At 39.6% G+C, this 27,837-nt stretch overlaps 4 protein-coding genes across 7 annotated transcripts; 2 read left to right on the top strand and 2 right to left on the bottom strand.

Annotated features, from left to right (window-relative positions):
- The first annotated feature begins 449 nt into the window (after nucleotides 1-449).
- LOC147335790 (gamma-aminobutyric acid receptor-associated protein) lies at nucleotides 450-3,366 on the top strand. The gene is made up of 4 exons (XM_086282241.1): nucleotides 450-690; nucleotides 1,998-2,076; nucleotides 2,177-2,295; nucleotides 2,444-3,366. The coding sequence occupies exons 1-4, from the start codon at nucleotides 601-603 to the stop codon at nucleotides 2,522-2,524; spliced, it is 369 nt and encodes a 122-aa protein (XP_086138367.1). The 5' UTR covers nucleotides 450-600; the 3' UTR covers nucleotides 2,525-3,366.
- Nucleotides 3,367-4,367: 1,001 nt separating this feature from the next.
- Nucleotides 4,368-14,595, top strand: gps2 (G protein pathway suppressor 2). 2 transcript variants are annotated; one of them, XM_086282138.1, is made up of 11 exons: nucleotides 4,368-4,526; nucleotides 4,928-5,045; nucleotides 10,906-11,015; nucleotides 11,113-11,225; nucleotides 11,325-11,404; nucleotides 11,487-11,566; nucleotides 11,669-11,840; nucleotides 13,125-13,202; nucleotides 13,297-13,373; nucleotides 13,527-13,622; nucleotides 13,814-14,595. In XM_086282138.1, exons 2-11 carry the CDS (start codon nucleotides 4,952-4,954, stop codon nucleotides 13,904-13,906), a joined length of 993 nt encoding a protein of 330 aa, XP_086138264.1. In that variant the 5' UTR covers nucleotides 4,368-4,526; nucleotides 4,928-4,951; the 3' UTR covers nucleotides 13,907-14,595. The 2 variants fall into 2 exon arrangements, with proteins under 2 accessions (XP_086138264.1, XP_086138257.1); XM_086282131.1 differs by having other exon boundaries at nucleotides 11,304-11,404.
- Nucleotides 9,449-11,558, bottom strand: LOC147335789 (uncharacterized). Its single transcript, XM_086282149.1, has one exon. It carries the CDS (start codon nucleotides 10,274-10,276, stop codon nucleotides 9,581-9,583), a length of 696 nt encoding a protein of 231 aa, XP_086138275.1. The 5' UTR covers nucleotides 10,277-11,558; the 3' UTR covers nucleotides 9,449-9,580.
- On the bottom strand, nucleotides 13,982-24,862 carry LOC147335787 (eukaryotic translation initiation factor 5A-1). 3 transcript variants are annotated; one of them, XM_086282171.1, is made up of 7 exons: nucleotides 24,573-24,862; nucleotides 22,695-22,866; nucleotides 21,183-21,355; nucleotides 20,637-20,741; nucleotides 18,203-18,334; nucleotides 18,021-18,093; nucleotides 13,982-15,352 (listed from the first exon to the last, which is right to left on the bottom strand). In XM_086282171.1, exons 3-6 carry the CDS (start codon nucleotides 21,348-21,350, stop codon nucleotides 18,031-18,033), a joined length of 468 nt encoding a protein of 155 aa, XP_086138297.1. In that variant the 5' UTR covers nucleotides 21,351-21,355; nucleotides 22,695-22,866; nucleotides 24,573-24,862; the 3' UTR covers nucleotides 13,982-15,352; nucleotides 18,021-18,030. The 3 variants fall into 3 exon arrangements, with proteins under 3 accessions (XP_086138297.1, XP_086138306.1, XP_086138287.1); XM_086282180.1 differs by lacking the exon at nucleotides 24,573-24,862 and having other exon boundaries at nucleotides 21,183-21,352; nucleotides 22,695-23,129; XM_086282161.1 differs by lacking the exon at nucleotides 24,573-24,862 and having other exon boundaries at nucleotides 22,695-23,128.
- Between the last annotated feature and the right edge of the window lie 2,975 nt (nucleotides 24,863-27,837).

The raw sequence follows: 27,837 nt of genomic DNA, 5'->3' as shown, positions 1-27,837 counted from the left end.
TTAAATACGCAGTAACTTGTGCTTACATACAATAATCCAACATGCTGCAGAAATGTGAATAAACGTGTTTGGTTCAGGGTTTATCACCGGGAGCGAAAGCTCCAGCACAATGAAATGTCGCATGTTTTTCGGTTTCTCCTCCCTAACCACAAACTGCTGGGCCTCGGTCATATGACAAGGACAGATCCCTCCTCAGTGCCCTGCCCCGCGTCTTTATGCGCAGCGGCTGATAAAAAATAAAATAGTTCCACGTAAAAGAAAAGAAAAAGACAGAAAGGCAACATTGATTCGTAAGCTCTTCGTATACTGTTTATTTCAAGATTATTATTATTTTCTTCTTGAATACGCGTCGATTATCATCACACAGTCGACGTTAATGGGGTTTAAAACAAGGTGAGGTACGCCCCTGCGAACTACCCATTTCCTCTACGTCATGTTGTTATTGTATCCCTCCGCTGCAGTCGCACTAGGAAAACAGCTGTGGCGAGGCTAAGGCTAGCTAGCATCGTTTGTGTTTGTGTGTCCGCGATTCGAGTCAGTTCTTAAGCAACCCGTACCACCGCGGAGTGACCGACTTGTTGTCTGTCATCTCTTTTAAAGATGAAGTTTCAGTACAAAGAAGAGCATCCCTTTGAGAAGAGGCGGTCCGAAGGCGAGAAAATAAGAAAGAAGTATCCGGACAGGGTGCCAGTAAGTAGCTAACGTTAGCACCTTGACAGCTAGCTAGGTTGCCTTGCTGTTATACTGCTGTCAGGCTAATTTCGTTATGCTCACTGTTTTATTTTTATTACTAATTTAATCTTAAAATCTAAATGTGATATTGTAGAGAGATTTTACCCACACAATATATTGCTTAGTTTGTTTACTGCCACGTTGTAACCGCCACACATGGTAGCTAACAACGGCAGAGGTTAAGTAGGAATTTCGGCCGCTGTGAGCAGGCCAGCAGGTGATCTCCGTGTTATTCTTCCGTGAATCATCATTGGTGGCCAAATAATGGTGGTTATGACTGTGACGGTGGTTACGGTGAAGACATGCAGGTGTGCACAGACTCTTTTAGTGGTCTGTAGCTGGATGTTGAAACGCAGTAGAGCGCCTTAAAATAGATGCTGTCAACAAAACGGGGTTGTTTACGTCGCCCAGCTCCTTGCAGATAAATCATAAAGGCTTTCCCCAGTTAGTCTGGCCTATCGAGGCCGTCTGTGTCACAACTATCAGCTGATTTAATGTGGGGATTTCGGGTTTTTCCTGTAAAGTATGACGAAATACACTTTCCTTTCAATCATGATCACTTTTAAGCTTTCGTTTTACAGTCCTTCAATCGTAGTTTACCGTAAACTTGTTCTGTTGCTACAACAAACAATTAACTATCGTAGTCAATTAACCACTGCTTATTTTCTCTATTAATTGAATACTTATTTGGTCACTAAATGGTGAAAACAGTCCATTATAACTTCCCAAAGACCCAGAGAACATTCACAGATGTCGTGTTTTGTATGATCATTTGAATTAAAACTATCATTCACCATCATAAAATGGTACTGACAAAAAATGCACATCAGGTGCTAATTCATTTAAAAAAAAAAAAAAAAAAAGGGGGGGGGGGGGGACGCTGATTAATTGTGCAGTCAGTGTTTACCGTGTGGGCAAGTGATATTTTACCGGTCCTATTTTTAGACTGGAGAGAGACTTAAAAAGGTTTAGTAGGGAAGGCGTTCAAAAATTAAACCGCACGTCTGATAGCCGGGGTGTAAATATACCAGGTTCTTTCTAACACTGAAATACTTTTGTGAAATATAATCTGTGTTATATTAAACACTTCGTCTGGGTTTGATGTGCCTGGCCTCGCTTGACTGACAGTTTGGTACACTCTCAGATCCCTTTTCTGAGACAATGAAGTGAACACCATATTGCAGCCTTTGTAATAAAAACATGTTGTACACCTGTTTTTGTTTTTTTTTTGTTTTTTTTCTTTCTTTTTTTTTTCTAACCTTTAGGTAATTGTGGAGAAAGCACCCAAAGCCAGAATAGGAGATCTGGACAAGAAGAAGTACCTTGTCCCCTCTGACCTGACGGGTAAACATTGCCTTGGAGTATAAAAAGTTGTTGACTTCTATTTTAGAGTTGTAATGTCACATGTTAAATTTCTACTATTACATATTCTCTCTTTCATCAGTGGGTCAGTTTTACTTCCTCATCCGGAAAAGAATCCACTTGCGAGCTGAGGATGCGCTCTTCTTCTTTGTAAACAACGTCATTCCACCCACCTCAGCTACCATGGGATTGTTGTACCAGGCAAGAGTCCTGTTAAGCTTCCTGCTCACTCACATGCTCTCACATTATGGCTTAACCAGCATGTTGCCTTTGGTTGTTCCTCCTTAGCCTCTCCCTACATTATTGATATTGCGCTAACATGTTTTTTTCTTTTTTCCCCTCCCATCAGGAGCATCATGAAGAGGACTTTTTCCTCTACATTGCCTACAGTGATGAGAGTGTGTATGGGGACAGCCAAAGGGAAATCTGATCCCACTTCAACCACTACCCACCTTTCTGAGACCTCCACATCCATTCATTCATTTAAATATTAAATCCAGCTCAGCAGCCTACAGTTCCCAGAGTGAATATGTCAAATGCACTTTCACCACCCATGCATTACCCCTCTCGCATCCAGTTCTGTCTTTATTACTCTGCAGTCTGAATTGTATTTGTCTCCCGCTTTTCTTTTCAACAGTAACTAAGTGGTCTCATGGCCAGTTCAATTTCTAGTGTCAAAACCGATCGTACTTTACTTAAAAACAATGAGAGAGATTAATGAAATAATACTAGAAATAGGCCTTTACTATAGCTACTCCGGGTTTAAGGGAGAAAGGATTTAAATTGGGTGTTATTTAGAATGAACGCAAATGTTTTTTGGGGGGTTTTTTTTGTTCAGTTTTGTTAGCTTGAGCTTAGGCTGAGAAATGAAAGGGAAAGAACTCTTTCACTAGGAAAAAACAAACTAAAGTGACAAAATTTATTTAAAAGCATGTCAAGGAGAATTTAGCTTGCTACTCTGCATTGGACCTTTGCAAGGAGTATAATAGAATTCAGACTAAATAATCATCCTCTGCTTTCAGTGGTAAGACTATTATGTTGACTGCTAATGATTATTGTTGTTATTGTTGTTAATTTTTAGATGGCTTACTTTCTAAGGATTGTGTAAAGCTGAGTGCAATTTTTTTTTCTTCTATTTTTTAAGTTTTTTTTTTTTTTTTTTTTTTTTTTTTTGTAAGAAGAAAAATTACAATTGAACTCTGTATACAGCTGCGTAACTGGCTTTTTCTCTCTATTCATGACCATACATAATAAAATGTGATGGAAAAACTACCTGCTGTTTGTCTTTTTTGTCCCTTTGCTACAGGGTAACAAGTAATTACACTTTTATTTTTTTTATTTTTTTAGCCATGTGAGTTGTGGCTTTCAATGTAATGAAACATTACACTGGTTAATTTGATGCTGTGCGCTTCAAGGGAGTTACAGTTTGCACAACATACAAAAACATGAACCTGTGATTTAGTTCATTTTTCTTCTGGTTGCGTGGGTTGCTTTATCATATCAGCTTCTGTTGCTGCACTGATAATCTGACTTGCAAAGTCATGCATGTCCACGTGTATGTTTATAATTTTTGATATATGCAAGAAAGACATTTGACTCCAACATCTATTTTTTTCCTCCACCTGCTTTCTTTAAGTGTTACAAAAGTAGACTGGCATACAAAAAATAAACGTTGGGAAGGAAGCTCTGATGTGGCTTAGTTGGTAGGATAGGTTTTCTACTAATCAGAGAGTTGGTAGTTTGATCCCTGGCTTCTCTAGCCTACAAGTCAAAGTATGTTTAGCCAAGATACTAAATCCCAACTTGACCTCAGTGCATTTATGAAAAGAAAAGTGTTTGGATGAATGAGACTTGCAGTTAGAAAGTACTTTGACTGATCTAATAGTTAAATAGTTCTGTGTAAGTAGCAAATAACAAAATAGGTAGTATGTAATGAAAGTATTAAAACATATTTCAGACTGGGGAAAAATAAAGCGGAACATGTAATTTACTGTTGTAAGTAATGAGGAAATTACTCATGTTTTGCCAATGAAATCAAATTGGTTAGCCCACATTCGGCACAAGGAGGCTTTGGTGTTTCCTAAATCTTTCCCTTGATAGGAAATCAAATATTTGAACTATAAAACTGTATAAGCATCAAGAAATAAAAACACGACATACACAAAACTGCTTGGAAGTTTCATTTTGCTGACGTCGACGTGAGAGTCGCCGCATTGCACTTCCAAACTACAACTCCCAAAGTGCACTTCGAAGCGTGACCGCCTTCTTTGAACCGGAAATGCAACAGCATCACCGGTCTGGAAATCGCTCCGTCTGTTTATGTTTTGTGGGAGACGTTTTGATTTTTATCTGTTTTAACCGCTCGAGTGCTATCAAGCTAAAAAACCGCCAGACGGTTAGATTCTTATTAAAAGACTCACAACGAAATAAAAGTAAGCTTTTTACAGTTTTATCAGCACTGAATTCAAAGTAGACCATGTAGGATAAAATACGTAACTCAGTAAAGTGCTCTGCAGCTAGCCTCGCTAGCTAGCGTTTTCCCCCGGTTAAGTTTAAATATGTTATTTTTGTTAGGGGTTTACACATGTAAGCTACATCACTTGTTATATTAAATTACTATGTTTTCTGCTGGTGCATTTTACTCTAAATATCGTCATGTATTGGGAGGTACAGCTATCTGTGCTAACTTAGGCCGATATCGGCTAGCTAGCGAGGCCTGTGGTTGTTACACTTGTTTGAGTGAGCGTAGATGCACACTTTGATGTAGTTTAATGAACTCTAAATATTTCCTCTGACCTTGTCGATTCATTACTGACATTTTGACCCACACCAGCTGGCCCCTCCACTGCCTGTCACAATGCCCGCCCTGCTTGAGAGACCCAAGCTGTCCAACGCGATGGCCAGAGCTCTCCACAAACACATAATGAGGGAAAGAGAGCGCAAGAGACAAGGTGCTTTCTCATTTTGTGTGTGTGTATGTGTGTATGCGCTTTAAAAAGTATTTTAGCCCTAGTGTGTCACATCTGACACCTTTAAGGAATCTTGTAGAAATAAGCAAGCACTGTTAAGACGCTGAGCTGTGTTTGGATAGGTAATACTCCTGGTCACAATTAAATATCAGCCAACCAGAGTATGAATTGTTTTTAGCATTTAGTCAATAAAACAAATTAACTTTTCATGTTCATTCTTTGTAATTCTGTAAAATTTGACTAAGATCTGCCTGCCTCATTTAGATTCAAGTCCTATGTTTATGCATATATTCTTCGAATAATCTATCCATCCATGATTGTGATTTTTTTGTGTAATAATACACTCACCTGCTGGTTTGTTAGGCACAAATTTATAATCATCCAGTGCATTTACCATATCGACATGGTCAAGACGACCCACTGAAGTTCAAATTGAGCATCAGAATGAGGAAAAAATGTGATTTAAATGACTTTGCTAAAACAATTTTACAACCAAGGTGCCACTGAATGGACAACACGTCAAACCATGAAGCAGATGGGTTAAAGCAGCACAGGGCACTGCTCCTATCAGCTAAGAACAGGAAACTGAAGCTACAGTTTGCACAGGCTCACCAACATTTTGCAACAGAAGACTGACAAAACCCCCCCAGACATTTGCTGATCTGACGAGTGTCAGTTTCTACTGCAATATTCAGATGGTAGGCTCACCTTTAGGTGTAAACGGCATAAGAGTATGATTCCATCCTGCTTTGTATCAATGGTGCAATAATATGGTGATTTTTCTCTTTGCACACGGTGGACCTCTTAGTACAAAATCAGAGTCGTCAGCCTGAGTATTGATTGATTGATTGATTGAATCTTTATTTTGAACATGTTGAAAAAGTATATAAAAAAAATAGAATTAAAAGAGACAAATGAACAAAGCAAACAAAAGGAAAACGAGCAACCACAACTCCAAATAACGTCCATGTTCAAAAAGGAGCAGGAAGAAGCATAAGCTTATTTAATCCCACCCCTTTTCCACTATCTAGTATCAATAGACTACAGAAATACCTCCTTGTAATTACATTATATGTTATGTGTAATTTTTTTTTTTTTTTTTTTTTTTTTTTTTTAAATATATACACATATATGTTTCTATCTATCCATACCTACTTATATACACACATACGCACATATACACATTTTCAATAACCCCATTAACACCTGAAGGATACACAACCTACAATTTTATATATATTTAATATATATATATATATATATATATATATATATATGTACACATACATACATATACATATATATATACATATACCCATACCAACAAACCCGTGCATGTGCACACACATGAAAATATTAGACAAGAACACCCTATCAAATCTCTACCTTTTCCCTGTACCCTGTAAAAACCATATCCTTAAACCGCTTTTTAAACTGCGCCATGCTTGGACATTGCTTCATATCTTTACTTAGTCTGTTCCACAGCTTCACTCCACACACAGAGATGCAAAAACTTTTTAATGTTGTACGGATACGAGGATGTTTTAAATTTAATTCCCCCCTCAAATTGTATCCCCGTTCCCTTTTAGAAAACATTTTTAGAATATTGTCAGGAAGCAGGTTATTTATTGCTTTATATATAATTTGTGCTGTGAGAAAATGAACCAGATCTGTGAATTTTAGAATTTTTGATTTTAAGAATAGTGGATTTGTCTGATCTCTGTAACCAGTTTTATGGATTATCCTTATGGCCCTTTTTTGTAATATAAAGATTGATGATAGCGAACATTTGTAAGTATTGCCCCAAACCTCTGCACAGTAATTCAAATACGGTGCAATCAGGGAACAATAGAGAATGTGGAGTGATTTGTGGTCCAGAATGTGTTTTACTTTACTCAAGATTGAGACACTTCTTGAAATTTTGTTATGTATATGATTTATATGAGACTTCCAGTTTAATTTATCATCTATAATCACACCAAGAAACTTATGTTCAAGTACTCTTTCAATTTCCACACCATCTACATGAATCTGCACTTGTGCATTTCTAAGGGAATTCCCAAATAAGATAATTTTAGTTTTACTTAGATTTAGCGATAGTTTGTTCCTGTTAAACCATTTTTTAATTTTGCACATTTCTGAAGTAATTGTATCCAGCAGCTCCTTTAGATTCCCCCCAGAACAAAAAATATTTGTGTCATCTGCAAATAATACTAATTTTAATGTATCAGATGCCTTACAAATATCATTTATATAAATAATAAATAATTTTGGACCCAGTACAGAGCCTTGTGGAACACCACAAGCAATGTCCAAGCATGATGAGGAATGGACACCCAGCTTCACAAATTGTTTCCGGTCACTTAAATAATTTTTCACCCATTGCAGTACAACCCCCCTAATCCCATACCGTTCCAGTTTATTAATTAATATGTCATGATTGATTGTGTCGAATGCTTTCTTGAGATCCAGAAATACTCCAGCTGCATACTGTTTCTGATCTATAGCATTCGTAATCTCCTCAATTGATTCGATTAATGCCAGAGATGTTGATCTTTTTGATCTGAATCCATATTGACTGTCAGAGAGTAATTTATATTTATCTAAGAATTTGTCTAATCGTTTATTAAACAGGTTTTCTAGGATTTTGGAGAATTGTGGTAGTAAAGAAACAGGCCTGTAATTTGTGAAGTGGCGTCTATCCCCGGTTTTATACAGCGGCACAACTTTAGCTATTTTCATTTTGTTTGGCACTTTTCCCGTCTGAAATGATAAGTTGCAAATATATGTTAGAGGTCCTACAATTCCTTCAATGACCTTCTTGACGATTTTCATGTCAATATCATTACAATCAGTAGATGTTTTATATTTACACATGTGTACAATGTCAATTATTTCTTTTTCCTCCACTGATGTGAGGAACATTGAGTTAGGGTTCCTATCAATCAGGTTTTCACTACATTCTACTGATGGCAGTGACTCAGGAATTTGTTCTGCCAGTTTTGGTCCAATATTTACAAAATAATGATTAGAGCTGTTGACCTTATCAGCAGTGTTTTCCATAATATTGCCATTATCGATAAAGTATTGTGGATAACTTTGTTGTCCAGAATTATTTTTAATGATACCGTTTAAAACATCCCATATTCCTTTCATATTATGTTTATTGTTGTTCAATATTTTACTATAATACTCCTTTCTACATACACGTATAATATTGGTCAACTTATTTTTGTATTTTTTATATTTATTTTCAGCTTCTTTTGTTCTTTGTTTTAGGTATTCCCTATAGAGTGTATTTTTCTTTTTACATGCATTTTGTAAACCCTTAGTGAGCCATGGTCTATCTGAATATTTGTGCTTTCTGTTGTATTTTATTGTTGGACAGTTTTTATCGTACAACTCCATGAATATTCTTAAAAATATGCCATATGCAATATCAATATCAGCTTCTTTGTACACCTTGTCCCAGTCCTGATTTAATAGATCGTTCTTAAATGCAGTCATAGTTTCTTCTGTCCTTACACGTCTGTATCTCAGTTGTTCTTCATGCTGATTTTTCTTATAATTAGTGTCATAAACTGCAAAAACTGGTAGGTGATCACTGATGTCATTAATTAATATTCCGCTCACAATGTTGTTTTCCATATTGTTAGTGAAAATATTGTCAAGTAAGGTGGCACAATGTGGTGTAATTCTGCTAGGCCTGGTTATTTTAGGATGTAAACTCAAACTGTACATAGTGTTTAGGAATTCGTCGGTCATTTTATGCTTTTTTGGATTCAACAGGTCAATATTAAAATCACCACAGATAAACATAACTTTTTGATTTGTTTTAGAGAATATTTCCTCTATGAAGTCATTAAATACTTGAATACTAGAGCCAGGTGTTCTATATATACAGCTAATTATTACATTTTTTTCTTTTTCCTTATAAATTTCAATTGTTATACATTCTAGTAAATTATCAATTACAGTTGTCATACTTTCTACCACCTTGTAGTTTAGGTTTTTATCCACATACACAGCTACTCCCCCTCCACTCTTGTTCCTTCTATTTACAAAATTCACTTCATATCCCTCCAGTCCAAAGTCCATTCCTTTCTCCGCATTGATCCATGTTTCAGAAATGGCAATAATTCCAAATGGATTTGTCAACTCATTTAGATATTCCTTTATATTGTTGAAGTTGGCATACAGACTTCTGCTATTAAAATGGATTATTGATAATTTATTTTCCGTGTTGATGGTGTGCTTAAACTGTTCATCAGTGAAGTAGCAGCAGTTACAGCTGATGTTGTAGAAGAAATTATTTTCCGGGTCTATATCCTTTTCTAAGTCTAGAACATTATGGTCTGTGTATCGAAATGTTCTTAGTTCCAGATTATCATAAAGAGAATTCCAATGAGTCATGTTGATATTGTTGCCGGATGCAGATGAAGTTCTTTTGGACTGTGCCATGTGTTGTGTTGTGTGTCACGTCACATGTGTATTCATACCTCCAGAGTAAGTTGACCTCAGTATTTGTCCAGCTCTTCCATATTTCTGATGACCAACACTTTGGCTTGTTCCGGTGTTCCATTGAGTTTAATGAATACTTTGCAGTTGGTGGTCCATGTATTTTGAATTTTTCCCTGTTTCTTCAAGTAACGTGCTTTCCTGGCAATGTCCGCATTTCTTTTTATCAGATGTTCGTTCATGAAGACATCGGATCCTTTCAGTTTCCTTCCTTGTTTTAACAGTGCTGTTTTCTGTTTTCTGTTTGCAAATCTCACAATGATGGCTGGTTTGTTACTGTCATTTTTTCGGGGTAGAGGGTGGCAAGCCTCAATGTTGTTATAATCCACTTCCACACCTTTGGACCGTAGAAAGGTAACCACTTGATGCTCCATGGAGTTGACATCTTCCTCTCCTGGCCCTCCTACATTGTCAGTGGCAACCGCCCGGGCGTATGACCGGGGTTTGATGCGAAGCCCCGTGATGATAACATCGTTCATCCGGGTGTACTGCTCCAAATCCGCCACTCTGTTCTCCAGGTACGCCAGCCGCCGATCCTTCTCGGCGTTCTGGATGCGGAGAGCCTTAACTTCCTCGACCAGGTCCAGGATGGCTTTCTGCTGCAGTTTGACAGTAGAAATCTCCTCTGTCATAAACTCCAGCGACTTCTTAATATCGTCTCCTTCCTCGGCTGACAGAACTTTTTTCGGGCCCATGCTGAGAGATGCTCTCGTAGCTTTGCCGTGACGACCGGCTAGCTACTTCCCAGAATCCTTTGCGGTGGGAGAAGTGTAAGGTCATTCATATTCTCAGCAAATAGTTCTTCTCTTTTCCTGAGGGCTTATCAGTTCTCCTTTAGTTTCACTTTGATCTTGAGCGAGGAAACTGAAGCGATTTTCTTGTATTGTTCATGAACATGTGTGTTTGCATGTCTCAAACCTCAAATCAAATTGAAACTGATTTCTTGAACATGACAGTGAGTTCACTGTAGTTAAACTACATCCACAGTCACCAGATCTTAATTTAATAGAGCACCTTGGGATGCGGTGGAACAAGAGATTCACATCATGAATGTGCAGCAGGTGTGTGATGTGCCATGTTAACATGGACCATTTCTGAGGAACGTTTACAGCACATCGTTGAATATGTCCAGTGAAGAATTAAGACAGTTTTAAAAGAATAAAGGGGTTCAACCCTATAATAGCAAAATGTACCCAAAAAATTGCCTGCTGAGTGTATATGTTATAGCTGTCTGCCTGCAACCTATTCTTTGGTCATAGATCTAAAAGGCAATCAAAAAAAAGTAGCTACACTATACTCACCTTAATAAATAAACTTTTTTCAGAGGAGGAAGAGGTGGACAAAATGATGGAGCAGAAGATGAAGGAAGAGGAAGAGAGGAAGAGGACAAAAGAGATAGAGGAGAGGATGTCCTTGGAGGAAACGAAAGAACAGGTTTGAAATGTGACATTTCAGCTAGTCTGTGCTCCCAGCTTTATACAAAACAAAGTCTGTGTGTTCTTACACCATGATTTCCTCAAATAAACATCAGGTGATGAAGATGGGGGAAAAACTTCAGGGACTACAAGAAGAGAAACATCAGCTCTTTTTACAGCTCAAGAAAGTTCTCCACGAAGAGGAGAAAAGACGAAGAAAAGAGCAGAGGTATATATATATATATATATATATATATACTTCACTTAGTTTGTTGTTTTGTCAAAGGATTGTTAATTGTCGGTTAAGCTTTTTGGTCTCCCTCTTTAGTGATATTACAACTTTGACATCAGCGAGCTACCAGCAGAGTCTGCCCATGCACCCAGGACAGCACCTCCTCGGCATTCAAGGTGAGAAAAGTTCCAGGTTCTGCGCGTTGCCAGAGTCGTCATTGTTTTTCATATAGTGACATTCTCCTTTTCTCTCCTTCAGGCAATCCAGTCAGCCACAGCAGACCTGGCCCACTGCTCGGAGAAAGGAGCAAACAGCTGTTCCCAGCTGCTGTCCTCCCTGTGAGTAAAAGGAGTGTTCCAGTTAAAGAATTTATAAAATATAATACAATCTATATAATATGCTTCTTACAGTGTTTACATGTGCACGTCGTCCTCTTTTAGGCACGTCATTATCAGACGCCTGGCTTCAGCTCAGGCTCCGCAGAGCACGGCCAGTTCAGCGGAGGTCAGGGGGTCCATGAGCCCTACGGAGTGGCTCAGGCTCAGCATCCTTCCAGCTACGCCCCTGGACCCTCAGTGCCAGTCAGTTTCGCAAGCAGCTCTCAGATCAGAGGTAAGATGAGATAAGATTTCTTTGCTGTCAGTGTGTACAGTGGTACAGTAAACATTTGGGTAATGTGTCACAGTGACATGACTTACATATTTTATCATATACACGATAAAAAAAACTGTATAAGACAGGAAGAAACAGGAAACGAGGGAGTTAAATAACATGCAGTGCCATAGGGCACCAGGTCAAAAATGATTACAAAAAAATAATAATAAACACAGATGGATTGATGGATGGTGATGTGCATCACAGTACACAAACACAAACATGCGTTATACACTAGTTGTAATTGTGTAAGAGGTAATTTTGTCCTTTAATGTTCAAACAATGTTCTCTAGTGGCACAGTGAACACACAAAGAAATGAACTATCAGCATCATGTGTGCGATTCCTCCGTCTTTACTTGGATTTCAGGAGTTGACATAGAAATCAATCTGAGCTGGTTGTAGGCTGCTGTGTCAGGCTGGGCTTCTTGAAATATAGTTGGGCAGTCGAGACGGAGGGCATAGCCTCTATTCAAAGGCTAAGGAAGGCATTCTAGTAGTTTTAAGGCGATATCCTTATCAGAGTCTTGACAGTAATAAGCGTGATACACATAAATATAGCTAAAGTTAAACTAATATATGTAATTGTTTGAGTCCATATATGGTTCAGAGAACATTATGTGTGTGAGTGTGTGACCTCAGGTAAGCAGTGGATCATGTATGTGTGTGTCTGTGTGTGGTCTGAGTGATCAAGCTTCATTCTGGGCCTGCGTCAGAGCCCTGTGGATGTTTGAATTTGAAAAGAAAGGGGCGACTGTCCAACCAAACAGTGCTGGTATTTTAATATGTGTTCATTGGCGTAAAGAGAAATGCTTTTGATGAGCAAGATGCATGTTTTAGTAGGCTGAGCCCATCTCAGCCCACAGGTGCCGCCAGTCTTTGCTGATTTTCATTGACATAGACGTGTACATCGTGTTTATACAAATCAACTATGAAATCATTTCTCGCACAGTTTGAAACTCTCCTCTCAAACAGTCTAAGCGCAAAACTGACAGTCCAGCCGACAGCTTTCGTTTGATCAAAGCGCCCTGATTTCAGCCGAAAAATAAAATCCCCCACTGAGTGCGAAGTCATTTTTCTTTAAGCTTGTATTTTTCAAGTGTGGATGCACCGTGGAGTTGGCGGCATGCTATTTAGATGCTGCCGTGGCGTCAGTAATGTCAGAAACCCGCTGATTGATCATTAAAACAATCAGATCACAGTGAGATGTATTGATTGTAATGACTTTGCCTTTTTCCCCACAGGCGCATCTGCATTTCAAGCAATGCAGTACCTCCCTCACCAGCAGGCTGGTTACCCTGTTCACTTCACCTCCCAGCAAGGTGGGTTTCACTGCTGTAAATTATACCTATGTCTAATTCCACGATCTACATAAAATTCAGAGGAGTTGTAAAGTAACCTGACCATCTTCTGCAGGATACATCCCTGGAGCAGGAATACCCCTGCAGAAGCAGCTGGAACATGCTAACCAACAGTCGGGCTTTACTGACGCAGTAAGACCGTTTCAGCTTTAGATGCTGCGAAGCAGAAACAGCAGATGTTGCTGGAATATTAGACAAACACAAAAATAAACTCTGTGATATGTGATCATCTAAATAATAGACGTTATCCATTAGCTGACCACAGTTTTCCTTCCGTCATGTCAGAGTGGTTTGAGGCCCATGCACCCCCCAGCCATGCATCCTTCCACCCCAGGTCTGCTGCCCACATCATCGATGGCGGTCCAGATCCCTACTGCAAAGGTGAACCCTCAAAACACACACACCATTTGTTTTTAATTCTGTGTTATGTGGTCAAGTAACTTGTATATTGCTTGTAATTCTTGTAAATATATTCAGTATAAGTAAAGTCTGAGCTGCTACAGTGTGTTTATGTTCATTAATGTTCTGCTTCTTGTCTGTCTTGTGATCATGGTTCCTCTTTCCTTCCCCAGGCTCCGTTTCAGAGCTCTCCCCAGAGCGCTCCCCGTCATAGCTTCCTGCCCCACAGCCAAAGCGGGCAGAGGTTTTACCACCACGGCAAGTAGATGATCAAACTCACCGGTGCTCAGATTTCAGAAGTCCACTCAAGATTCTGCCGATCCTGTTGGCGCTTAAATAGCTTTCTTTTTTTTCTTTTTTTGTAAGTAGGTTGGATTATGCCTTATGATCTGTTTTATTCCTTGTATAGTTGTTTTTTTTTTTTTTTAGCTTTGTTTTAATGTTGTTAATAAGCTACTAAGCAGCTCTTCAACATATGTGCTCTGAGCTTCAGACTCATATTTTACTTCAATTAATGTTGTTATTTTACTTGCACTGTGAAGCCATCATCGAGGTGCTTATGTGCGTTTAACTGTTAGTAACACTGATAAAAGCCAGACTACGCGGTCCAGAGCCGGTCCTTCATATCCACAGTGACACCAGGGGCGTGTCCAGTGTGTCTGGAGTTCCTTTGCTCACTATCGAGTAGCAGGAAGTGGAAGAGAACGTGTACAGTATTTGGATTTAATTGATGTTTCTGATTTGTCTCTCTCTCACACACACAAACACACACATTGATGAACACTACTACAGATTAACTGAAAGATTGTTTCAATGTGTTACCAGAAAGTAAGAGAGCCATTTTCTGCCTTAAGTTTTTCCCATCATCCCTCACAGCTTCAATCAGGTTTAGGTCTGGTTTAAATTTTTTAAGCTTTTGCTTAAATGTTGTTAAATAAACAATAAGCAACAGCCAGCAGTTTGTGTCGTCTTTATTTGTTTTGGCCAAGAAGACATTCTGCACAGTTTGGACTGGCTGCATGAACACAAAGTAAGGACACCAAACCGCCACGACTCGTCCGCCTCCGAATCACTGCTCACAGTTTGAGAGTACGACAAATAATACTCCAAACAGTGAAGCGAAACGTTTTGGCCAGCGGACTTTAAAAAAGAAAAAAGAATTTCTCCTTGAAGAGGATTGGTTTCTTGTCTCTCTTTGACACGTCTCTTTAAACTTTTAGACAAAAACACGCTGAACCTTGGTGTGCCATGTCGGTAAAAATGATGATATGACGGCAGGAGGGGGCGGGGCGTGTAGGGGCCCAGTGCTGAAATGGTGACATACAGAAATACAAAATCGAGGCATGTATTTACTCCTGTATGGTACACGCTCAGCAAGCCTCAACAGAACAATGCAGGTGTGGAGTTGAAGCCCTTTATAAATTGGGGACAAATAATAATAGTCGTGACTTTAACAGCTTGTAAGTAGCTACTCAATCATACACCACCTCCATCTTTTGTGAGACCTACCACTACGCCTGGACACGTGTATGTACATGGAGTATGTTTTTTTTTTTTTTTAACTGTTTGACATTTCCAATGATTTATTAACTAATTGAACCTGAAGCAGGGACAGACAACTGAGAGGGAGAGAGTATGAAAAACAAAGAGGGAGAATAACTGACGAGGCAATATCCCCTCCTTTCCCCAGGTCCAGTGCATCTCGATTACCCCTGAAACAGAATTGGAAGAAGGGAGGGAGGAATGAGAAGAAAGGAAAGGAGAAGTCAGGAAGGAAGATGCTTAAGAAAAATAAATATATATATATCTGTCCTTAGAGATGTACTTTAATGAGATGGTTTAACTGGCCTCTGCAGAGGAAACATTGCACAGATAACAGTGACTTTATTCTACAGCCCACAGTGTGGAGGCGAATTACAGGAAAGAAAGTGCATAAACAGGTTACAATTACAACAGGGCTGCGAGCTGCTTCTTAAAGAAACACAGGAAGTAACAGGCTGTAAAATAAAGTGTAACCCACAGGAAAAAAGATAAACACTGATCAAATATTACAATATTAACTTTCAGCTTTTCATTTATATTTATACATAAGAATGATACACATGCTCTTAATAGTGTTACTGTGAAACACAAGTTTGACAAACTTGTATATGTTTTCCTCGGGTTTGTGGTGTTTTCTAGCCATCTAGATGGTTCTGGCATGAGTTGCCCAGTCCTGGCTGTAGAGATAACCTGAATGTGATGATCATAGTGCCAAAATAATGTCTTTATATAACCAAGAAGTAAAGTATCTGAACAGAAATTATGACCTGGCTGTGAGTAAAAAAAAAAGTCCGCAAGCCTCGACGTGAGCAGTTTAATGTAGGGACTATTTTCTTTCTGAGGTTTCCATTTGAATCCTGCGACCCACGAAGCATGCTGTGTTTGCAGTCAAACCTGATCACGGTGTGACGACAACATGCTGATGTTTCCACGAAGAATGGAGTTCCCTTATTTCAAAGCAAGAATGCAGATCATATTACTGCGGTGAAGCTTAGTGTCTGCTTTGTTTTTTGCTACAAGGTGGCCGTGTAGACACCGCTACACAAAGTCTACCCACGCACACAGATAATTATTATTCATTTTATTTTAATATCAACACTTTTATATCAGTTACATTTCTCTACAAGTACATTCTGTCTTGTTTATTGGTGAACTTCGCTTGGCTGGACTGTTAAAACTGATACCGATACTTGGTGTTTTAAAAATCCGATATTTCAATATATCGACCAATTTTTTTTAAATTTTATTTCACACACACGAAACATGTTGTGGTGTTTGTAGCTTTTAGTTTATCAATGTAGTTTTTTTTTTTTAAGTTTATTGACTTGTTTACGCTTTGCCCAACTCTGCTCGAATCAGCTGCTTGTACTATGCTGCATCCCAAACATTGAGTGTTTGCGAGTTCCACAGTGCCCTCTGCTGGACAAACTTTGCAGCATCAACATTCGCAACATGGTTGTAGAGTGTTTCTCCCATCTCTGTTTTACTTTTACTGATAGCAATATAACTAATAATGGCTGATAAAATACCAGCATATCACCATAATATCAATAAATCAGTCAGCCTGTAGTTGCGAGCACCGCTTTTGTGCTGTCCCAGTGTTAGCATTAAAAACCCTGTGATGTAATTGCCTCATTGTTTTATCTGTTAGCTCAGCAGGAAAATAAATCAACCACTGAGTGAGAAATCAGGAGTTCAATTTGTCCTCAGTGTGTCAAAATGTTGACAAGGAAAGAAAGAATGGAGATAGCTTATTAGCCAATTATTAATAACTGCATCAACACAAGAAGAAACCTGCCAGTCATGCATTGCTTTATAGATTTTACAAGCTGTAGTTGCCTAGGTAACATAAGGTATTTATTACCAGGATATATGTCAACCAACAGTATCCTGTAGCTCAACAGCTTGCTATGACAAGCTAGCAGTGGGCAACTTCTGACAGCTAAGCCAGGAGGATCTGTGTTTACAAGGGGCCATTAGTTCGAGCCTCTCGCCTCAGGTACAACCACATGTCCTTCTGCACAGCACGGTTGTAGTTCGAGAGAAACAAAATAGTTCCTACACGAAACTGCTCACAGCAAGGTAATACGATTTTTCTGTTCTTTTTTTTTTTCTTTCCATCAATGGTGTGTGTTAGGGGACGTAACACAGTGTCATGGATGGGGCATTTAGTTCCACTGTACGATATTTCCAAAACCGGCCAACTCATGCTTAAACAGTCTAGATTCATAAACAGCACTACCGATGGAAACACATATTTGATTTGGGGGTGAACTGTTTCTTTAAAGGGTTAGGCAAATCCACCAGGTCACCCTGCTGTGCAACCACCACCTTATACAGTATTAAATTTGAAAAAAATTTGCAGAATTTGTAACATTTTGTCATCTGACATCACTAATATATCCAGTCCAAACAAGTATATACACAAAAACACGCATTCATATTTAAAAACATGGATATTTCCAGTATAGTGCATATTCGTAATTGTAAATAATTGTAAATAAGGTCATATTTATTTATTTTCAATAATAGCAAAGGCCAAATCTGTACAGCAAACCTCAGCCTCGGGTCTTGATGTCCAGAGTTGCCTTCCCCTTGCTCCACTCATGTACAACATCTGTGCGTGACTTCACACACACATTGCACTAGCATGGCACATGCTGGTGGTGCGTGGTGTAATGACCGAACTCACGCACATACATAATTTTACATGAGACACACTCACAAGCGCAGACACACACACACACTTGTCTTCAGGCAGGCTGGGGTCAGGGCGGCGGTTGCGGGAGGAGTTAAGAGAACAGCTGCGTGCTGCCACAGCCGCAGCTCTGCATTTACCTGCATGGGCTTATTTCCCCAAGGCTTTGATGCCAATCGCAGCTTCTTCATCCATTGCATTTAGAACGGTGATCTGAAAGAGCAGAAGTTCTTATGTAAAGTGCGATCATTTAAATTCGCAACGAGGCAGCCATGGAAGCTGTCCGGTATCAGGCGCGGGAGAAAAAGGCAACAGTGCTCACCAGGATCTCCTCTCCGGCTTCATGCTTGCTCTCTATCTCCTTTCCCAGGTCTCCCTCTGGGATCTTCAGGTCCTCTCTCACCTCTCCACTGTCCTGGAGCAGGGACAGGTAGCCATCCTGGATCCCGATCAGCTGATAGAGGACAACAACAAAAAAAACAGTGAAAAAAAGAGACAGAAGACTCTAAATGAATTAGGATCTTTAATCACAGCGAGACTTTATCATCTTCATCTTTCTGTTCCTTAATTAATTAACTGTAGTTTTGTTGTTAGTTTGTAAGCTTGAGTGTACTGCTGCACACAACATGGTTTAATCCAGCATATCTGATCAACGGCGGCAGCACTCGATACTCTCTCTGCTCTCTGCACAAATATGATGTAACCTAGTTTCCATCGGTACGCGATGGGTTTGAGGTAAAAAAAAAAAAGAAGGTTTAAGTCTACATTTGAGGAATCATTAGAACATGACAAATGTTTATTTTTCTTTTACATTATCTATAATTTTCCTCTTCCTTGACTCTATAGAGAAACACCTGACTGATATATGCTCTCCTGTATTCATCTTCACCTGGTGCTGAGCATGGCTGCTGGATACTGAATATCTAAAATTACAACTCAAATGTCTTTTTGACCACCGATAAAATAACACAGAACAAATAAATGAACTAAACAAACCACAGCTAGTCAGGGTGCGAGTAAAAGCTGATTGACTGCCCATCCTGAGCACTGGGAGAGACTGAGCCGAAACTGTAAAGCTGCTGCTGCAGAACCACAACAACATCCTGAAAGATGCTAAATAGCTCCATAGTGCATACAAGACATTAGTCAGTGCATTGTGCAAGAAAGTTTTCACAGGACTATGTAGCCCAGCGGCGCAATCGTCACTGCACTCTTACTACTTCCATAAGGAATTAAGAAGGTAACAAGCATCAGATGCTGATAATGAAATGCACTTGATTAACTGATCGTCAGCAAGTTTGAGAGCTTCTATAAAAGCAGACGTTTTCACAATTTGCAGATTTAGAGCATTTAGGTGTGTGGTAACACAAAACCACAGCCGTCTCAGGAGTGCACATCCTGGGAAATTTAGCCAATAGTCAGCACTAAAGTCAAACGTGAGGACATCCGTCTGACAGCTACAGCTAACCTGGGTCATACAGCACAACAACGATCCTCAGCATTTAAATCTACAACAGAATGAGTGAAAAAGAAAATAACTTAGGTCAAAGTTCACATCAAAACTTGACTGAAATACTGGAGGCTCACAAATCTGAAAGAACTGAAGGAATGTTTTATAGAAGAGAAAATTCCTCTGCAGTGATGTGAAAGACTAATAAAATCGTACAGACGAGCTGTTTCTACAAGCTATTGAATCACAGGGTGCACTTCAGGGAGTACTGGGAAAACTTCCTGTGTTGCAGGTGGATACCCAGATTAAACACGGCCAAAGTTTAAGTAAGGAGGTCAATATAAGGACAAGTAATCCATGTGAGCCACTGGATCACATGCTTTTCAAACCTTCTGTTTGCGAGTCACAGCCAATCAGAAAAGAAGATTTTTTAAATGAGAGAGGCACTAAAACGACACCGTAGGAGGGTATAAGATGAAAAGGGATTAATGTAAACTCTCAGGAATGCAAAGCTACTACAGCAGAATCCAAGAATTAAAATGTTTTTGTGGAAATGAGCTTAACGGGTTTTAATTTTTGGAGGATTTCAAAGTCACCTATTCTAAACTGGGTCTTTCCCCCAGTCCACACTTTGGCTTGTCACAGCAGGTAAAGCAAAAGTGTTACTGTTAACATTATTGATGGCCTGGTTCTATTTTTAGACACCGGGAGGTCACGACTGTATCAGTGAAACCCTGAAACTGAAACAACTACAGCAAATTCTGCCTCTTCTCTCTTCGATACATCCATGCGGCGCCTTCTTGCTTTCAAATGCGCGGCTGCGTAACAAAGCCGCAGGGTTCTGTTTTCCTTCCGTGCGCTCATGAAAGATTAACAGGATATTAAAAGACGTCATTAACGGCAGCATCTCCTCTTTCCTTCTCCGCGTCCACGTCTTGCAAATCTTCCCTCCTCCTTTTCTCGGGAAGCAATTGCTACCTAACTGCCGACTGTCCTCGAGCAGCCGGAAAAATTCTATCAGAAAATCTTGTGCTTATTAAACAGCGACACGCATATTTGTGGTTATTGCTGTGCTGTCAAAGGCGGGGACGTTGATTTTCTGGTGATGACAAATAACGCATTCCTAATGATCAAATCAAAGCTTTCACAGAGGCGAGGAGAAGGAAAGGCTCGATTTCTAATGTCACACGAACGTTAACTCAGCGTGACAGAGACGTCTTATCAAAGACGTCGCTTTGAGCGACTTCATTGTGGGAGCTGCAGAATTACTCCTACCAGCATGGGAGCCGCAGCATCTGTGTCTCACCTGGTAATCCATTCTCTTGATGTTGGGGACGTCCATGTTGTGAGTGGAGGGACAAATATCTTCATACTTCTTACCAGAGAATATGTCGATGCCAACCAAGTGCACCTGCGCACAAAAACACACACAGGATGAACAATCTCCTTTCTAATGGGCGTGCAAAGAGAGCACTTCAGCTACCTGCTATCCTCTAAAAGGCATGATTTGCTAGAAATAATATTTCCAAGTTTAGTACATGTAATTTTCCAAGTACTTGAAGAGTTGAAAGCTACAACCCTGATGAGGCACAATGTTTTTGAACAGGCTGAAAGCGTCAGTTCATATGCATTAATATTAGTGACCGTGACCGCGCAGTGCTAATTCACCGACTCTCGTCGCTAATTCTCCCTCAGCTGAAGCTCCAATGAAACTTCTTTCAGAACTGCGTTTATACTGTGTCCAGATTGGAGAAGACCTTTTTTTATTACAGTCATTATTCTTATTTTGCGGATAGATGTGTCCCGGCATGAAGATCCCCTGTGTAATTCTGTACATCAGGAATTTACCGACCTTGGCGTGGCCGTGCTTGCCAGTCTTGGAGGTGGACATCTCAACAATCTTGCAGGGTCTGCCTTTCAGGACAACAAAGCCGTTTTTGCGCAGGGCAGAACACTGCATGGGGTAGGTGGAGGATGCCCCAGCATCACCAGTCTGGAAATCCAGCTCTGCATCTGCCATGCCTGCTGCAGAGGCCAAAGAAAGGAGAGTAAGGAGGTGTTTGTACTTAGCATTTCAGCTAAAACTGAATCTAGTTTTAATCTTTACCAGCTTAACCGGTCCTACCAACACTAACAGCTAGAAGCGGGCGGACTGGTCCAAGTATCGGTGCTGGTATCGGTGTCAGATCGATACAAGGATGACAGGATCAATAGTTTGTTTCTGTCTGTAGTGTTTGTGTGAATTGTGGTTTTTTTTTGTTTGTGTGTTTGTTTTTTGGAGTGTGTGTGGTGGGGTATACTTCAAACATGATTATGAATAATGCCTGAATCTTTTTGTGCTGACTGTCATGTCTATTTTATTTGAGCCTATAGCGCATTTAAACAACGGAAGTTGACCCAAAGTGCAAAATGCGTACCCGAATAAAGAAATACTGATCATTTACGCACAATTTCTTACGTTTAACTCACGAATCCGAACATTTTAACTTTGGGAAATCTTTTTGTGCGTACAAATGTCTAAAACTACTCCTCTCGCATTTGAAATCCGTAAGTAAATCAAAGAGGCGTCTCCGTAGGGTGACTTATTAAACCCGCTTGTTGTGAAGCAAAATAAAAAATGTTTCGGTAAGTCACACCCCGGGTGGTAAAAGTCTGTGTGCTCACTCCGCAGTGTACTGCGGCCTAGAGCTCACAGGACGTGCCACGGCCCGTCGGCTGCAACGTCGCTGTACCCCCCGTATTCATGCGCACTGGCGGCTGCACTCTGGCCGAGGCCCTCCAGATGAAGGCGGACAGCCCGCATTTTATGACCCTTAAACCCTCCGCACCATTAAGGAAAGCTTCTGCATCACAGTGGCGCCGGGAGCCCACACGCCCACAGACGTGGAGATTTGACTGAATGTTGTGCCTGTACCTCACAGTAATGACTAAGCTAATACCATGGCTACAGCAGCAGTCCGAGGAGATGATGCCTGCGAGTTTTTCGCAAAGTTTGTGCGCTGACTGTGAGAGTTCACAGAGGCGGTGGCAGAGTCTGCTCTCATTGACAATTTCAGCAGTGCCTTTTTTTAGGATTTGAAGAGCAAAATAAATTATAATGATAATGGCGAAACGGCTATGTTTCGCTCTCCCCCCCTCCAAACAAGAAACAGGGAGGAAAGCGTCAGTGTAACCAGACTGTAGCAGGATGTGATGGGTTAGCGGAGGGTGTGCTGGAGCTCTGGGTAATTAGGCTGCTGCTGGCAGCCTGAGGTTGGGGTTAAAGGGACTATAACAGGGCTTCGGACGGACATGTGCACAGGATAACTGAACTGCTCAGGCGCAAACACGCCCCGTCTATAGGATGTTTTGATTAGGAACTCACCCTAGTGATAATGGGTCTCCTCTCCTGTGTCACTTGTCAGCCTTTCTCCCCTTATTCCTCCTCCTCCTCCTCTTTTGCCTCTCAGTGTCCGTGCTAACCGGTCGTCTGGCCCGGAGCCTGTTTCCTCCTTGGTGGCTCGTTTGCGATGTCCCCAAATGTCTCTCTTTTTTTCCTCCAAACAAACAAACAAACAAAAAGCTATTCGCTACCTCCTTTATTCCGCTTTCATTCCGGGTCTTTTAGCACACCTGTCCTGTCCCAGAGAGCAGTTTACCTCGTAAAGAGGTACACCGCCGCTAAACTCAGCCGCCTGGCCCAAAAGAATCAGAGCCCTAAACCCCGCTATGTATGTGCTGGCTGTACCCTGCACTCCACCTTCTCCGTCTCTTCCCTCATCCAGCTCCCCACCACTGTCAGGGCATGGGGAAAAAAGAAGTCTAAACTGCCCGCTTCCCTTTGGAACTATCAAAATAAAATCCCCATCCATGTTATTGCGTCTTTATTGCGCAGTTGTAACCGCTTTTCCAGGGTTTTAAAAATAAAATACAGCCTGAAGGTTTTTTTTTATGTGATTCTAATGTTTGCAGATGGAGAGAGGGCAAAGGGAGGGCTCGTTATCCAGTAACGTTAGCTAGCACTGGTTAATTAGTTACATGCAGTTAGAATAGAGTGTATACTGCAGTGTAGCTACAGTGTAGCACATTCAATGCAATGTCTACAGTATTTATGGCAATACAATGACATTTCACATCACTGCATGAGCAAGCCTTCTTGATAGGAAAAATATATAATAATAATAATAATAATAATAATAACAATAATAATAATAATAATAATAATAATAATAATAATAATAATAATAATAATAATAAATAAGACAGGGTACACTTTAAAACTAGATCTGTTAGAGATCTACTGTGGGCTCACTGTAAATGTACTGTCTGATGTGCAGAAGTCTAAAGCCACCCCTCATTTCTTTATATTTTGCTTCCAGTGAGCCACACTCTTTGAACACACCTTAAAAGTGGTCTTGAGCAAAAGTTCTCCCGACTCTCTGAAGGTCTTTTCTCTTTGGACATTGGATGCTTTTTCATTCATTTTCAGAGGAGTGCTTTTGTTCTTGTTGTTAACCCACTTCACACTGACCTAATCATTCAGGCATAAAAAGTCACCCAACAGACAACTTAGCAAAGATTGTATCTTTAGGGACTTTGTTACAAGCAGCCTGTAGCAAAAACAGAATTTATTTTTAGCTCCACAAAATCGATGTGTTCTTAAAAAATGGAGGAAAATGAACAAGTGGAGGACAAAAGAAGAAATGGGCTGGAAAAAAACCGTCTCCCACAAGTGACAGTACTTATATGTGCTGTATTACCCTGTATATTTGTATGCGTTTCAATAAATCACTCCAACTATTCCCCATTTGTCTAGCCAAAATACAAAGAAATGAGGGGTTGCACAAGACGTCTAAGCAGCACTGTGTATACTGCTACAGATACACAATCACACAGAATAACATGACACTGATTTTCATAGAGTGTGAATTGACCAGATTTTGAACCTTTTTTTTTTTTTAAATTTTCTGCTTCTCAATAAAACACGAAAGCTGTCTGTGCTCCAGTACTACAATACTACAATTCAATACTACAAATAACATAACTGCTCGTTAAAACGCAAAACCACGTCTCCTTTCATTATTACAATAATATGCTTTTATACTAAAGGGGAAGTTTTGACTTTTCCGGTCTTTCTCTGGCTAATTTATAGCGGCTTGATGCTACTTTTATACCAATGTCCACGAAACCTCGACAATTGGATGTATTCTGCGCATGCGTGGCTTTTCTAGCGCAGCGTGCATTCAGTCCTGCTCTTATTTACCTTGCCCGGTGGGGTGTAGTTCGTAAACGCTACGACCAATGTGTGTACCAAGAATTTTACAGCAGTTTTCAGAGTTCCATTTTTTTTTCCAATAGCAGAAATTATTCCTTAAAACTACCATCTGTTAAATTCCTGTTCCAGAGCTACAGTGCGTTCAGTAGAGCCCACCAGATACACTGTCCAGAAAGTGCTGGCCATCCTGCCAGTGTGCCTCTCTGCATCCTGCAATTCCCTCTGTTACTAATTATTACTCTTCTCATTAGCGTCTTTTCTCTGTCCAGAGACCCATGGCATCTGCGTATCCAGCGAACTATCTCGTTGAACTTGGCAGTTCTTGGAGCTGCTGGGTTAAATTTAGTGCTGTGAAATTAGAGTCCTATGACCTATGAGGGCTGCAGTTAAAGGTATACTGCAGCTTAACCCCCAAATTAAAAGGCTCTTATTGTTGCCCCTTTTTAACTTCATGGAAAGTCACAGCAACCTACACATCAAGGCAACAGTCCTCAAACGGGGAAAATACATGTATGGGTAAAAAAATGACTATTGAACCCCTGAAGAGAGCTCATCCACCAATCAATTACAATTTTAAAGTTGATCCTTGGCCAGGTTTTATTTGGTAGAGGTGGGTGGATTGATCCAAATATTGAGAGCATCGATACCAATGCTGATGTTGGTGCTTGAGCAATACTGGCACGATATGATCAATAGTTTGTTTCTCTAATCTAAGTTCAGTATGTAGCCCACAGAACATTGCTCTGTGAAAAATCCCTGAACCTTTTTATGTTCACTGTCACATCTATTTTATTTATAGCACACTTAAACAACAGAAGCTGACCCAAGGCGCACATTTACATTCCAGGTCTCCAGGTCCAGGAATATTATATTGTCTGGTGCACAGACTATCTATGTTGGCTTATTTTTTTTAAACATGGATACATAACTGGACAAACATTTATACCAGGTCATGTAATACACAGGCATTTAAATGAATGAAAAACACTTAAGACTCTTTATTGTCATTGTGCAAGCATAACAATATTACACGTATACTGCCTCACATAGCGCGCAAATTTAAATAACAGATAAATATACTAACCAAAAATGGTACAAAAGAAGTGTATATATAAGGAGTGCATACATATATATGCATTTATCAAGATCTGCTCCTTTTTCATAATAAAAAGTGAAACCTGAATGAATACTTTCAGCCTGGTTTACTGTCGCCTTCATTGACAAAAATGAAGACAAGGCTTCGTTAAAACACAGAGAGACAGCGCTGAGTGGAACATTACCTATAGTCATGCAATTTGTTTTTAAACAGATGACTGGAGTTATGATGTACTTTTTAAAAAAATGCTGTGATAATTTACAACAGTCCCTGGCTTGCCGAAGATAAGGATTCATCGCAGGTCAGGATTAAACATTTAAACTGTTTAGGTTGGCTCACCTTCATGTAAAATGTTTATTTCTGTTAAACTAATGTAAAAACCATCTGTAACCTATTTTTCTAGCTCACTACTAGAAAACTTAACGCCTGTAACTCCAACAAACACAACATAGTTGAATGGTACCAGGCTTCTACAGACAGTGGATGTCTATGTCTTGATTTGAATATCTTGAAAAAAAGTCTTTTCGACTTTATGACAGAAAGAAATTTCAAACCGCTGAGATACATAATAGAGACCCATGGACAACCCCCAGAGAAAATGTTAAACTGACTGCCCAGTTTTTCTGCAGAGCGTTAAATTCCTGCAACAACTACCACTCTAGGTAAACTCAAGGTACCTGCTACTTCACCACTGCTCTGGTTAATCCTGTATACCAGTCTTTACACTTATAAGCATATTACTTATTTTCTAACCTTTGATTTTTAACGTATTGTAAAACATAAATTTTGTGCTGCCCATTGGTCCAGTGTGCTAACAAGTTTCTCTATCTTTTCAGACGGCTAAATAATATTTCCAAGAGTTTGGGATTCAGTTCTTGGACAAAAGAAGAATAAATTTGAGTTCTCTGGATGACCTTTTACGTGTAACTATTTTTGACCATTGAGTGGGCAAAAAAATAAGAACTTATTTCTGTGGCGAACATAACACATGCAAATAAAAAAGTATCTAGAAGTGCTGATGGATATAAATAATCAGGGGTATAGTGAAATAAAGGACATTTTGATCAATTAAAATTGCACTCTTCATCCATCCAAATAGCATCCATCTATAACGTACCAACAAGCTGATTCTGCTACTGACTTTTGCCTTAAGCTTCTTGTACCCCAGATACTGTGACTCTGCTACCGTGGTCATTTGGTGTCTGATCCAAGCATGCCACATTTGACTGGTCTACATAGCATCCGTGCCATGTGGCAGAAAACTTAGTGTCGTGCCCCCCCCCCCAGTCTGAGCTTTTATTTTTTTTTATTTTTAATCAATTAATTAATGACATTTAAAAAATATATATTTTGAGAAATTTGTTGTTCAGGAGCAGAAAAAAATATCAGAAACTTCTCATTGCTGTATTTACATATGGGGAAAAATGCTCCCAGATCACTCAGAGTTCTTTTGAAGACCTGAAACAGTTTAACAGCAGGTAAAAATGCTAATGTGTATCAGACTGTATGTGTCTAACTTCTACAGTTTCACTGTTGCTGTTATATTGCTGGCAGCTATTGGCTGTCTACATGTTGTATATGCATATTGGGATTTTCACTCACCGATATAAACAGCATTGTATCACAAAGAGACGTTTACCCACTAGCAGCTAAGTTCTGCAGTTATTTATGTTCTGTGAAAAAGACACTACAAGGCTGTGTTTTTAAGCTATAACATATAGATCGATAGAGATGAATGGCCTCTCAAAAACAGACTCCAGTCATTCTATTTTTATATAAATAGAACCTGGCGATTGTCGATTCTATTTTTCTAGTAATATATATATATATATATATATATATATATATATATATACATATATATATATATATATATATATATATATATATATATATCATCATTTCATTCATATATATATATATATATATATATATATATATATATATATATATATATATATATATATATATATATATGAATGAAATGAAATGAAAACAAATCAGCTTCATTTCACTCATGTCTGTCCTCCACCTGACAATTTTCCGTCCCAATTGCCGCCCTCGCTTGACCAATCAGATTCGAGCTCGCGCTTTCGTGGAAACCAATGAGGGCGCGGCTTCCGTCCGGCAGTCCGAGGGGATGCCGGGATAAAAACT

The sequence above is a fragment of the Aulonocara sp. 'chitande type north' Nkhata Bay genome, linkage group LG3 (assembly GCF_057382095.1).
Source record: "Aulonocara sp. 'chitande type north' Nkhata Bay isolate Kocher_YH1m ecotype deep benthic linkage group LG3, A_spYH_male_GT1.1, whole genome shotgun sequence".
In the NCBI taxonomy this organism is placed as follows: Eukaryota; Metazoa; Chordata; class Actinopteri; order Cichliformes; family Cichlidae; genus Aulonocara; species Aulonocara sp. 'chitande type north' Nkhata Bay.
This window is presented reverse-complemented; position numbering and strand designations above follow the sequence as displayed.

Excerpts from the sequence above, each read along its gene's own strand:
- LOC147335789 (XM_086282149.1), bottom strand. The coding sequence starts at position 10,276 with ATGGGCCCGAAAAAAGTTCTGTCAGCCGAGGAAGGAGACGATATTAAG.
- LOC147335787 (XM_086282171.1), bottom strand. The coding sequence starts at position 21,350 with ATGGCAGATGCAGAGCTGGATTTCCAGACTGGTGATGCTGGGGCATCC. Across the intron at positions 18,335-20,636 it reads TCAAGAGAATGGATTACCAG|CTGATCGGGATCCAGGATGG; the intron begins GTGAGACACAGA and ends GTCCTCTATCAG. Across the intron at positions 18,094-18,202 it reads AAGCCGGAGAGGAGATCCTG|ATCACCGTTCTAAATGCAAT; the intron begins GTGAGCACTGTT and ends CTGCTCTTTCAG.
- LOC147335790 (XM_086282241.1), top strand. The coding sequence starts at position 601 with ATGAAGTTTCAGTACAAAGAAGAGCATCCCTTTGAGAAGAGGCGGTCC. Across the intron at positions 2,077-2,176 it reads TGTCCCCTCTGACCTGACGG|TGGGTCAGTTTTACTTCCTC; the intron begins GTAAACATTGCC and ends CTCTTTCATCAG. Across the intron at positions 2,296-2,443 it reads CCATGGGATTGTTGTACCAG|GAGCATCATGAAGAGGACTT; the intron begins GCAAGAGTCCTG and ends CCCTCCCATCAG.
- gps2 (XM_086282131.1), top strand. The coding sequence starts at position 4,952 with ATGCCCGCCCTGCTTGAGAGACCCAAGCTGTCCAACGCGATGGCCAGA. Across the intron at positions 11,226-11,303 it reads AGACGAAGAAAAGAGCAGAG|CTTTTTGGTCTCCCTCTTTA; the intron begins GTATATATATAT and ends TTGTCGGTTAAG. Across the intron at positions 11,841-13,124 it reads AAGCAGCTCTCAGATCAGAG|GCGCATCTGCATTTCAAGCA; the intron begins GTAAGATGAGAT and ends TTTTCCCCACAG.